This window comes from Coregonus lavaretus, assembly GCF_964263955.1.
Source record: "Coregonus lavaretus genome assembly, contig: HAP1_SCAFFOLD_123, whole genome shotgun sequence".
NCBI classification, from domain to species: Eukaryota; Metazoa; Chordata; class Actinopteri; order Salmoniformes; family Salmonidae; genus Coregonus; species Coregonus lavaretus.
In genome coordinates, this window is record NW_028165834.1 from 152,500 (window position 1) to 165,662 (window position 13,163).

Below are 13,163 nucleotides of genomic sequence, written 5' to 3' on the forward strand. Positions count from 1 at the left end.
TTGTTTAATCAAACTTTTCGCCGCCAGCTCCTGATATCAGGCCATAAAAATTACAAAAGGTCTCCTGAATAAGTCTAGTGTCCCGAGCTGGTTTTCCGACACAGGATTGGTGGCACCTTAATTGGGGAGAATGGGGTCATGTTAATGATGAGCGGAATAAGTGGAATGGCACACATGCACACTAGGCCGGAGCTAGTTTCCCCCGGTTTTCTCACTGAGGTATAATAAGAAAGGTTTCCCTGGCTAAACCAGTGGTTTCCATGTGTTTGATGCCATTCCATTTGTTCCGTTCCAGACATTATTATGAAACCAGCAAGCATTTGGCCTCCCTTGATACAAAATAAAACAATAGCCAATCAGCGTTGAGCAAAACTGTGAATGGTCCTGGCGCACCAAAAAAGCATCAAGGGAAGCCAGTTTGGATTTGGCTTCACACCAATCACATCAAAAGCAAAACATTGTTTACAGAAAACTTGAATTGTTGCATCTTGTTGTGTCGTTGGCCTCCAGTGGCTAGCTAGCTAACATCGTCCCTTTCCTAAATTAGCCATGGATGGAGATAAGGATTTGGACTGGTTTTAATTAATTATCCGGACTTGCCAATGATTATAACGGTGATTCTGATCCAACCATAAATTCATACATTGTGCCCCTGGCTTGAGAGGATGGAAGTTCAATATGTAGCTAGATTTAGTAGGTTAATGTTAACTAGCTGGCCTGGCGCATCGTTGCCCTTGAAAGGAAGTTAGGCTAGCGAGCAAGCATTTTAGCCAGGTAGCCTAGGACAACAAAAACTAAAAGCGTGTAGGCCTACTGTATGACAGAGTCATAGACTGTTTGGACAGGAGGATGGCATTGGCATTTCTCTACAAGTAGGGTGAGTCAACATGTTTTTTCTACTTGCACACACACACACAGACACACAGTCTTGTACAGCTAAAGTTGTGGGGACACACAATTCAGTCCCATTCAAAATCGCGACCGGGAGACTCATGGGCGGCGCACAATTGGCCCAGCGTTGTCCAGGGATGTAGCTCAATTGGCCGGCAGGGATGTAGCTCAGTTGATAGAGCATGGCGTTTGCAATGCCAGGGTTGTGGGTTTGATTCCCACGGGGGGCCAGTATAAAAAAAATATGTATTCACTAACTGTAAGTCGCTCTGGATAAGAGCGTCTGCTAAATGACTAAAATGTAAATGTAAATATTTTCCCTAACCCGTACACTTAACCTAACCTTAACCCAAAAGCCTAACCTTAACCCTAGCTCCTAAACCTAAACCTAAACCTAAACCTAATTCTAACCCTAACACTAATTCTAACCTTAACCCTAAACCCCCTAGAAATACCATTTGACCTTGTGGGGACCAACAACATTTCCCCAGTTGGTCTAATTTTTCTGGTCCCCACAAGAATAGTTAAACTCGCCCACACACACACACACACAGTAATCAGTACTATGGACTGCCACATCATATTTAGCTTACGTTGATTGTACTAAATTGTTTTTGGTATCTTTTAGTTGTCACTGTATTAGATTAAGCATAGGTGATTTGATGATGCTGAAATGTTGATGTTGAAATGATGCTGGAATAGTGGAGGCAACTGCTGTTTTCTTTGTGACTTGCAGTAACTCTCCGGTGTTCTAAATCAATAGTTGTTTAGTAGTCCGAAAATGTCGGAAACATTAACTTGCTTTACCATGTTGTAGGTCATGTAACTCACAGTAGGTTGGAATGGTATCAAAAACATCAAACACATGATTTTTGATGCCATTCCATTGTCTCTGTTCCAGCCATTATTATGAGCCGTCTTCCCCTCTGCATCCTCTACTGATATAACTGTTTGTTACATGCAATATGGTTTGTGGACTTCACCGGACAGATGTTGCTCTCTTTTGTGATGAAACAAAGGTGTGGTTGAATTGATTTCTGCCACTGTGTCTTATTGTCTCGGCCTTAGGCCTATATATCACGGTGGCAAGGCATATGAACTAACAGGTTATAGAGCAAACAACGCAATTATCACAACATATAGGTTAATATGGCATTTTTTCGCTGGATTGGCTTCCCCAGTGATTTTACTTACGCACCGCTACTGGGCTAAACTAGCTGGCTAGCTGAACAATGCTAGTTTTCGTCCTCATTGCCAAACGTCATAAATACTGCACCCTCAACTTCAAAACGCCATTGCTAGTTATACAAACATGTAACTAAGAAATTAGCTGGAAAGCAACTTAAATTATGTATTGTTTTATTGAAGTCATGACTGGTTCGAGATATGTCGTAAGACGACGGTGGCGAAGGATATCATTGCTACTTAACGCGGATCCAAGTTCAGTTTTGACATCCACCGGCGCTATTGGCGTAGGGTTAGCTGGACGTTTGACTGGTATCGGAACTGTGACAACGGGCACTTTCTCCCCGCTTGGCTCGATGGGATATGTAGTGATTTTGCCAACAGCCAGATACAGTATGTACAGTCTTTTACCCTTAACCTTTTTTTTCAACTGACTATTGTATTTGTTGATTAATTCAGACTTTATTCATGTAATGAGTAATCCAGGAATGTCACAAGAAAACTTGAGAAAATAACAACTCTACAGATCGTAATGACTACAAGGAATTACTTCCGTAACAGGCAGTCCTCTTCTCGTTTTTGTAATGGGTCGCCAAACAACCTATGGGAACTCCTTCCTCAATATGATTGAAATGCTAAATATCAACGATGTTTACAGTCACTGTCTGAAATTCAAAACGAGAGCATTGAAATCTTGACTTGCGCGCTTTGCATACGGAGCCTCTGGATTCCCATCAGATGAGTCTGCCACACAGATCAATGATCATTCCAAATGCTCCAGGTCTAATGACGGGTCTAACTCCTCTCATGATCCTCGCCTGGGCACACATCTCAACGCACTGAGATGCCAAGGAGATTAAGTCACTGGACAGTGACAGTCGTATTGCAACCATTGAGTCTGCCCTCGAGCACATCATGGCCAGGCTTCCGCCACCGGTACCAAACCCAACCCCTACTTCTGAATGGAGCGTGGTTGTTGAATCGGGTGACACTGTCCACAAGAGCCTCCTACTATTATGACAGAGACTATGTGCACTCTAATGATGATGCTATGTACCACAGCTCGAGCATCGACCAGTCAGTCGACCAGAAAATATCCTTGTCTGAAATCTTTGAGAGGGCAAGCAGGAACCTCAGTGTGGAGCATACACCTACTGCCATGGCGTTCTCATCCAAGTTTGATAAATTCAGTTCTTCATAGACTGAGACATCCATCACGTTGTTCAAAGACTCTAGCCATGCCAAGCATATACACTATCAGTCAAAGGTTTGGACACACCTACTCATCCAATGGTTTAAATTTATTTTTACAATGTTTTACATTGTAGAATAATAGTGAAGACATCAAAACTATGAAATAACAAATGGAATCATGTAGTAACCAAAAAAACAATAATAAGAAGAGACCTGCTTGGGCCAAGAAACACGAGCAATTAGACCGGTGGAAATGTGTCCTTTGGTCTGGAGTCCAAATTTGAGATTTTTGGTTCCAACCACCGTGTCTTTGTGAGACGCAGAGTAGGTGAACGGATGATCTCTGCATATAGGATAAGAGCATCTGCTAAATGACTAAAAATGTAAATATAATGTAAATATAGTTTCCACCGTAAAGCATGGAGGAGGAGGTGTTATGGTGCTTTGCTGGTGACACTGTCTGTGATTTATTTAGAATTTAAGGCACACTTAACCAGCATGGCTACCACAGCACTTGGTACAGCCTCTCCCATAGGTCGTTTGGTGACATGTTGCGAAAACAAACGAGAACGTTGGGTTACGGATGTAACCTTGCTTCTCTAAGTAGAGTAACGGGACGCCAAGCTTTCATGTCGTTCCTCCACCTCAGTGGGGTTCGAGTGAAGTAATAAACAGTAAGTCACGCCACACCGCCTTTTATAATGACATGTAAACATCTTTGATATTAAGCATATCAATCACATCGCGTGAAGGGGAAGGAGTTCCCATAAGTCGCTTGGCGACACGTTACTCTACTCAGAGAACCAAGGTTACATCCGTAAACCAAAGTTATGTTGCGGCACATGGCAATGTCAACACTGATGCAGTGAGACAAGGAACTGACACAGTGGTGAGAGGTTTTCAACTGCACAAATGGTCGGTTTTCATTTGCATTTTCTCACGTAACCTCTGAGGTTGCTTTCTATAGATGCCTACCTTTCTAATCTACCGGTATGTTATTTCGGGTGCAGTGGGCCTGCCCTATACGGAGATCCCATTAGCTTTGACAGCTTTACATACTCATTGTAGGCGTAGAGATGTTATACTATCTATGCAACGTACAGCAGCATGAAATGTTTTGGTAAAATATGTTTTAATAGCCTGTCATAATTTTGTCTCAAACGTGCTGCCTAGTGCCCTGAAAATACATTCCATACATTCCTAACGCCATTCCAATCCAATTATTTCAATTGGACTGTAGGCTAGCCTCCAGATGCGAGGTGAAGAGGAATGCATTTCTTTAGTAATAGCTCCCTGGAACAAAAGGAGACACTATTGCATTGCATTTGAACAAAACAAACTCTCTGGCAGTAGCTTAATTTGCATAATAATGCTTACGTCACTTGTTGATCTGAGGAGACTCCCTCTGATAGGACATTAAATGTAATTCATTCAGATGATTGCCGAATTTAATTACACAATCATAACTTAATGACACACTAAAGCACTTAGCTGTAACCGATCTTCACTGACCAAACCTTTAAAGTAGAATCAGAATGTTAAAATGTTAGCTGTGGTAACTAACGACTTGTCTCTCTCTCCAATCTCCTGGCTAGATGTCCCGAGCCCCAGCTGTTGCTGTGCCAGATCTTGTTTACTGCAGGGGCAGAGGCTATTTCTGACCCAGTTGCTGCTGACAAGCCTAGGGGCCAACATCAATTTGTATTATGTTTCTAGACACATGCCCCACTGTGATTAAGAAAGAATAAAGCAGGGCAATTCCATGGTAACAGAATGATGCTGACACTCAGATTTTTCACTTTTAAATGTTTTAAATTGAACAAAAATGCATTTACTTGAACAGTGCAGATGCAAAATGTGGCACAAACTGTCCTTCTGTCACCAAACTTTGCAGTGTTCAAGTAAATGTGTTTTTGTAAAATGTTAGATGGAAATTGTTAAAAGTCGTCCTTGATGGTTTGTTTAACTTTGCAATCATTGGTTTTTGTTTGGCATACATTTTGAAGTGAAACATTTGAGTCTCAGTATCATTACCGTGGAATTGCCCAGCGGTCAGTTGCTTGATAATTTATCTGAACATAATGGTAATGTGATTGTGTCTTAACCTACACACTGGGCAGCAGGTAGCTTAGTGGTTAAGAGCATTGGGACAGTAACCGAAAGGTCGCTGGTTTGAATCCCGAGCTGACTAAGTGAAAAATCTGTCGATGTGCCCTTGAGCAAGACATAACCCTAATTGCTCCTGTAAGTTGCTCTGGATAAAAGCCTCTTCTAAATGACTAAAATGTAGCGCTTTCCCTCAGAGTTCTTCTGAATAATGGGACCACAACTTCAGTCCCACTGGCTCTCAGCCTCATGTCCTTTGCACACACAGTCATGACTGTAATGCAGTGACTTGAAGATACTGTGTCATTATTGCCGTTTTATATTAAATATATACGTTGGAAATCATTTAAAAGATCCAGACAAAGCAATTACATTTACAGTATAAATCATAATTCAGCATCAATACATATTTGTTGAGCGAATAACTAGGTCCTCTTTTCCATTCAACAGAAGTAAACAGAATAGAGTAGTCAACATCAAAAGAAACCAGTATGTCCTCGGGGGTGAGGAAAGTCCCACCCACCATTGTCCGTCTGTGAGGACAGCTATGATTGGTATCAGTTAGAGTATTTTCAGCTGCTGTCATTGGCTGTCAGAGTCCTGGGCCACGCCCTCGTTCCGTGGTAAATTGAGCAGCTCCTGGATCTTCTGTACGTCCTTGTCTACATCCTGGGTCCGCCCACCGCTGTTCAAATCACCAATCAGGTCATCCGTCAACTGCAAACGGGCACTCCTTGAAGGCGTAGGAAAAAGTGAGTGAATACTTGGAGTAATAAAGTGTGTGTGTGTGTGTGTGTGTGTGTTTTGATGCCCATGGAATGTACCATTCTGCCAGTTTTAGTTCATACAGCTCTCTGCGCTCCCTCCTCCTCCTCTCCCGGACCGTTTCTCCCGCCAATCCCTGCATGGCGATGATCAGAGCTCCAGCCGGCACCCTGAAAAAAGATGACATGAGCCGAGCTGACATCACCTTCATTCAAACGTTCTGAGTCACATGAAATTCTGTCACTGTGGCTGTCACTCTCAGTAATCCTCTGACTGTTAAACAATACAGAGAGTTTAGCCAACTTCAGAGCTGGACGCCATGTTGCTGCTTCTCTGAGCATTTAATTGTTTCACTCATGAGTATCAATCAGGGTTTAATCTATCCAGGTTCCCTTTATCGACTACAGCTCTCATTCCAACCCCCCTAAACTCAGTTTAGCATGAAGAGCTGTGGTGGCTGTCACTCACTTAGTAACCCGCCCCGCCCCCATCACCTCATCCATGTGTCAGGAGAGAACTATGAAGGAGGTAGGGGCAGACATTTGGAGCATGATGTGTTATCTGATTAGCTGCCTGCTTTCACCCCCCCCCCCCCGCCCCGCACCTGGCTGAGACTGTGGGTGCTCCCGGGGCTGTTTGCACACATCAAACACACGGTCCAGGTGGCTGAGCACTGAGGCAGACATGGACAGAGCTCTGCTTCGCTCTGGAGACACAGCAACATGGCTTGGATGTTGGATCACGTACACCCAGTCCATTACTACACTAAAACCTTCACTGACACATTAGATATACATACAAATCAAAGAATGTGACAGACATGGCAGGGTGGAAGAGAGGCAGGAGAGGAAAAGGAGGGAGGAGACAAGAGGAGAGGAGTGAAGAGACTAGTGCAGCAGAGGAAGAGGGAGATAGATGGAGATGAAACGCTGGCGTAACAATGGGGTGGTAAAAATAGAGGGGCAGCTGCTGCCTTGGCCTCCCTCCCTGCTCTACCGCCCAGAACACAGCCCTCTGCAGCGCACATGAGTCCCTCTGGCACCCAGCGCATGGCTAGGGGGAGGGAGGGGGGCTGGAGGGTTGGGGAGGGGGAGAGGAGGCAAGGGTGCAGCTGGGAAGCAGAGGGGTTACAGGGAGGGTGTGCAGCTGGCAGCCAGAGACTTGCTTCTCACATCCTTCAGGCTTCATATTTTACCAAACTGCAGGGCAAGCCCGGACTATCTGGCTCCCCCAAACCGTTTCTCCACAGTTAACACTATTCTCCACAGTTAAAACCAGCCCGTTATTTTTCCACTGAAAACCCTCATATCTCACCCCATGGTTGCTCCTATGGCCGTGCCTGCCACCAGTCCCCCGAGACCCAGGTTCAGCCTGAATAGGCCTCCTGTCACAGCTGCTCAAACCCACACAGGCAGGAATGTCATACTCACATATTTACAATATCACACTTACAGTGCCTTCAGAAAGTATTCATACGCCTTGACTTAATCCACATTTTGTTGTGTTACAGCCTGAATTCAACATTTAAAAAAAACTCTAAACCATCTACACACAATGCCCCATAATGACAAAGTGAAAACACGTTTTTAGAAATTAGCAAATTTATTGAAAATGAAATACAGAAATGTCTCATTTACATAAGTATTCACACGCCTGAGTCAATCCTTTGTAGAAGCACCTTTGGTGGCGATTACAGCTTAGAGTCATCTTGGCTATGTCTGTATCAGCTTTGCACATCTGGATTTGAGGATTTTCTCAAGCTCTGTTAAGTTAGATGGGGAGCGGCAGTGTATTTCCACATATTTTCAATGGGATTCAAGTCTGGGCCACTCAAGGACTTTTACAGTCTTGTTCTGAAGCCATTCCAGGGTTGCGTTGGCTGTATGCTTGGGGTCATTGTCCTGTTGGAACATAAATCTTTGCCCCAGTCTAAGTTCATTTGCACTGAAGAAGGTTGTCATTAAGAATTTGCCTGTATGTCTCCATTCATTGTTCCCTCTATCCTTACCAGTCCCTGCCGCTGAAAAGCATCCCCATAGCATGATGCTGCCACCACCATGCTTCACGGTAGGGATGGTGTTAGATGGGTGATGAGCTGTGCCTGGTTTTCTCCAGACATAGCGTTTTGCATTCAGGCCAAAGAGTTCAGACCACATAATCTTTTGCTTTATGCTCAGAGTCGTTCACGCGCCTTTTTGCAAACTCCAGGAGTGCTGTCGTGCTTTTTCTCAGGAGTGGCTTCTGTCTGGCCACTGTCCCATAAAGCCCAGATGGGTGAAGTGCTGTAAAGACTGTTGTCCTTCTGGCAGGTTCACCCAACTCAGCCAAGGAACTCTGTAGTTCTGTCATTGGGTTTTTGGTCACCTCCCTGACCAAGGTTCTTCTTGCCCGGTTGCTCGGACGGTAGTTCCATATTTTTTCAATTTCCCAATGATGGAGACCACTGTGCTCTTGGAAACGTTCAACACTCTAGAAATAGTTTTATACCCTTCCCCAGATATATGCCTCTTCCCCAGATATATGCCTCATAACAATTCTATCTTGGAGATCTACGGCCAGTTCTTTGGACTTCATGGTATAGTTCCTGCTCTGACATGCACTGTCAACTGTATGACTTTATATAGACAGGTGTGTTTCTTTCTAAATCATGTCCAAACAATTGAATTGGCCACAGGTGGACTCCAATCAAGATGTAGCGACATCTCAAGGACGATCAAAGGAAATTGGATGCACCTGAGCTCAATTTGGAGTGTCATAGCAAAGGGGTGTGAATACTTATGTAAATGAGATATCTGTTTTTCATTTTCAACAACTTTGCTAAAATTTCTATAAAACAAAATTCATTATGGGGTATTGTGTGTAAAATGTAATACTTTCTGAAGGCACTGTAGGAAAAGTATAATCATAATCAGCGTTTTCTTATCAAATAAATGATATCATAATTAACAGTTCATATCAAAAATTATTTCACTAGGACCCATTTATACTAAAACATTATCATAATGACATTTTCCTAAATCACAAGACTCATGTCTTCTGAATTATTCCAATAAAGTAGTTGAATAAGTGTGAGTGTGTATAATACATTGAGGCATCCTCTCCATTTGGGTGTTGAAGTAACTCACCTCCTGCTGCTGCGTAGTGGCTGTGGGTATACTTGTCTCTGTACACAGACAGGCCTGTGCTCACAGTGCTGACAGAACACACACCACACAGAGAGAGCGAGAGAATCAGCACAGGAGAACAAACTAACATAGTGGCCACATAGGAAAGAGTCCCATACTGAATAGTCATGTAGTCATTGCTTACTTGAATAATGTGACGAAGGCTGCTACTCTCCAGCTCCACCTCCAGCCGTACCTCACAAAGCCCCGGATGGCTGCGTTATGGGCAGAACGCTGGAGGAGAACAACAACAACACAGAGCCTCCATCAACACAAACATAAATAAACCGAATTAGACAGACACAATGTGCTTTCGCTGCACTTGGGAAAACCTTTACAAAAGCATTGACATCATATTGCATGTATGTATGTATGTAGTGGCCTGCTGTTAATTCACAACCGCAGACACTCACCACCGCTTCCACTCGGCTATGGTATATCTCAGCCTGGTGGAGCTTGATGAACCTCTCCCTGGCGTGCCGGGCGGCGGGCAGCCCTCCGTAGATCATGCCCGCCAAGGCGGCAGCTAAGGTACTCTTCACCACGCTAGAGACCTCCTCTGGATACTTCTGCATTTCACTGGGAGCACAGGGAAGGGGTGTATAAACAAGCTTTAAAATCAAACAGAGCATTTTCAGACAGCCAATGTATGAAGCCCAGTAAGGCAAGGATGGTTATGCGACACTAGAAGTCTGGAACCTTCTAAACTAAGTGCAGGCTAGAAAACTCATCCGGTGAACAGGTAAGCAATGGGGAGCGCTCCCCGGTGGTGATGGGTTTACTCGGCTAAGCCACAGACAATAGGAGAGAGGCATCACGGTCATAACTTACTCCCTGTCGAAGAGATCCTTAATGCGGTCCCATCCAGTGTCTGGGAACTCTGGCTTGCCCACGAGGCTGGGTAGGGGGGAGGGGATCTGTACCGGGGCAGGCGCCACACTGACAGCTGCATGGACCCTGGGGAGGAGGAGGCCCAGGGAGGGCATGGCTAGCTGGAGGAGACCCCGCAGTGGTCCGGTGCAGAGGGTGCCCTGGGGGGCCGAGGCTGCCTGCTGACACGGGGCTGGGGACGCCCCAGGCCGTTCAGGAGGATGCATCATGAACGCTTCACCAGCAATGGGAGCTGGATGCTGGATCTGAGAACACATGGCCAGGAGCTAGGATGTTACACTTATGTTACAGCTAATCCTTCTCCTAAATAAATGCCCGTTGGGCAGAGGAATAGAGAGCAAATGGTCAAAATACATACACAGTGCAACAGCTGTTTTAATACCCCATCTGACATGGCATAGACATTGTTGATATATGCATATTATGTACTGTATGAAGTAGTGTGTGCAATATTCTAAAATAGAATACCTACTGTACATTACTATACATTTCGAGGGTTGGTATTTATTGTTATGGAACTTTAACACTTGCTGGAACATTGATAAATACTGTCTACACTGGCTGGAAATGATCAGCCTAGCTTCAATCAGCTGTTATGACATTTGGGTCAACACCACCCAAGGTAAAGATGACCACTTATATAGCTATCGTATGAAGCAGACGGAACGACAATCGATACAATGTTACGTTTGCATTCAAATGGAGCACGTGAGGTGACACGGTTACCAAAGGCGGTACATGTCTTTACCATAACTTCACGTTTTCAAAGCATCTTGTTCCATGCGAAGAAGCAAAGAGAGCATCCTCATGCTAGCTAGCTTTGTTAGCTAACTTGTTCAGCAGTTCCGTGCTTTGTGAAGCAGTCTATTATTTGTCTAACGTAACTAAGCATAGTTATATCGCAGACTGCGTTTGAACCGTTAAATTGTTTACTGAGTATTTAGCTATTTAATCTGAAATGTCCTTGTAGTTTGTCTTTCCTACCTGCTTCTGACTTCCACCCGTACACCGCTGAACTGCTAGCTAGTAAATTGAAGCTATCTAGTTGGAGAGCACCCCCTTCATGTGGAGGACCAAACATACACATTTGATGGGAGACCATTCTGAATTTACTTGAGATTTGAATGGTTTATTCAAGGTAAAAAATTATACATTAGATATAAAAATGCAAAATGTAAGGAAACAAAACATTTTGACAAAAAGCTGTTATTGCATCATATCACAACTCTATCATTGTTTCAAGCCAAAAATAGCATCAATTACTCAAAGAATTAAAGCCCAACAGATAAATCAAAACTATTCCACCGATTGTACAGGTGAATCAACCTGCCCATGATAGTACAATCTCTGTGCATAAAATACTCTGACTAACCATGAAGATCATGTCATATGTTTTGACCACAAGCTGAACATAGTTTTTTTGGCATTGTACCTCTTACTTTGTTGGTCAAGACAATACACAGCACATTACATACAGTGAGGGAAAAAAGTATTTGATCCCCTGCTGATTTTGTAAGTTTGCCCACTGACAAAGAAATTATCAGTCTATAATTTTAATGGTAGGTTTATTTGAACAGTGAGAGACAGAATAACAACAAAAAAATCCAGAAAAACACATGTCAAAAATGTTATAAATTGATTTGCATTTTAACGAGGGAAATAAGTATTTGACCCCCTCTCAATCAGAAAGATTTCTGGCTCCCAGGTGTCTTTTATACAGGTAACGAGCTGAGATTAGGAGCACACTCTTAAAGGGAGTGCTCCTAATTACAGTTTGTTACCTGTATAAAAGACACCTGTCCACAGAAGCAATCAATCAATCAGATTCCAAACTCTCCACCATGGCCAAGACCAAAGAGCTCTCCAAGGATGTCAGGGACAAGATTGTAGACCTACACAAGGCTGGAATGGGCTACAAGACCATCGCCAAGCAGCTTGGTGAGAAGGTGACAACAGTTGGTGCGATTATTCGCAAATGGAAGAAACACAAAATAACTGTCAATCTCCTTCGGCCTGGGGGGGCTCCATGCAAGATCTCACCTCGTGGAGTTGCAATGATCATGAGAACGGTGAGGAATCAGCCCAGAACTACACGGGAGGATCTTGTCAATGATCTCAAGGCAGCTGGGACCATAGTCAACAAGAAAACAATTGGTAACACACTACGCCGTGAAGAACTGAAATCCTGCAGCGCCCGCAAGGTCCCCCTGCTCAAGAAAACACATATACAGGGCCGTTTGAAGTTTGCCAATGAACATCTGAATGATTCAGAGGAGAACTGGGTGAAAGTCTTGTGGTCAGATGAGATCAAAATCGAGCTCTTTGGCATCAACTCAACTCGCTGTGTTTGGAGGAGGAGGAATGCTGCCTATGAACCCAAGAACACCATCCCCACTATCAAACATGGAGGTGGAAACATTATGCTTTGGGGGTGTTTTTCTGCTAAGGGGACAGGACAACTTCACCGCATCAAAGGGACAATGGACGGGGCCATGTACCATCAAATCTTGGGTAAGAACCTCCTTCCCCCAGTCAGGGCATAGAAAATGGGTCGTGGATGGGTATTCCAGCATGACAATGACCCAAAACACACGGCCAAGGCAACAAAGGAGTGGCTCAAGAAGAAGCACATTAAGGTCCTGGAGTGGCCTAGCCAGTCTCCAGACCTTAATCCCATAGAAAATCTGTGGAGGGAGCTGAAGGTTCGAGTTGCCAAACGTCAGCCTCAAAATATTAATGACTTGGAGAAGATCTGCAAAGAGGAGTGGGACAAAATCCCCCCTGAGATGTGTGCAAACCTGGTGGCCAACTACAAGAAACATCTGACCTCTGATTGCCAAGAAGGGTTTTGCCACCAAGTACTAAGTAATTTTTGCAGAGGGGTCAAATACTTATTTCCCTCATTAAAATGCTAATCAATTTATAACTTTGACAACTTTTTGTTGTTATTGTCTCTCACTGTTCAAA

General features: G+C 43.9%; 1 protein-coding gene across 3 annotated transcripts; it reads right to left on the bottom strand.

Annotated features, from left to right (window-relative positions):
* Positions 1 to 5,672: 5,672 nt before the first annotated feature.
* timmdc1 (translocase of inner mitochondrial membrane domain containing 1) lies at positions 5,673 to 11,209 on the bottom strand. Of its 3 annotated transcripts, none has more exons than XM_084190575.1 (8): positions 10,665 to 11,209; positions 10,137 to 10,441; positions 9,719 to 9,884; positions 9,451 to 9,539; positions 9,267 to 9,334; positions 7,456 to 7,534; positions 6,201 to 6,311; positions 5,673 to 6,109 (listed from the first exon to the last, which is right to left on the bottom strand). In XM_084190575.1, exons 2-8 carry the CDS (start codon positions 10,403 to 10,405, stop codon positions 5,959 to 5,961), a joined length of 933 nt encoding a protein of 310 aa, XP_084046701.1. In that variant the 5' UTR covers positions 10,406 to 10,441; positions 10,665 to 11,209; the 3' UTR covers positions 5,673 to 5,958. The 3 variants fall into 3 exon arrangements, with proteins under 3 accessions (XP_084046701.1, XP_084046700.1, XP_084046699.1); XM_084190574.1 differs by having other exon boundaries at positions 11,181 to 11,208; XM_084190573.1 differs by having other exon boundaries at positions 10,945 to 11,207.
* Between the last annotated feature and the right edge of the window lie 1,954 nt (positions 11,210 to 13,163).

What these genes read in the sequence shown, in the direction of transcription:
- timmdc1 (XM_084190573.1), bottom strand. An exon ending in ATAGCCGAGTGGAAGCGGTG is followed by an intron (nt 9,540 to 9,718) that starts GTGAGTGTCTGC and finishes GTTCTCCTCCAG; the next exon opens with CGTTCTGCCCATAACGCAGC. An exon ending in GCCATAGGAGCAACCATGGG is followed by an intron (nt 6,312 to 7,455) that starts GTGAGATATGAG and finishes ATCTTTTTTCAG; the next exon opens with GGTGCCGGCTGGAGCTCTGA.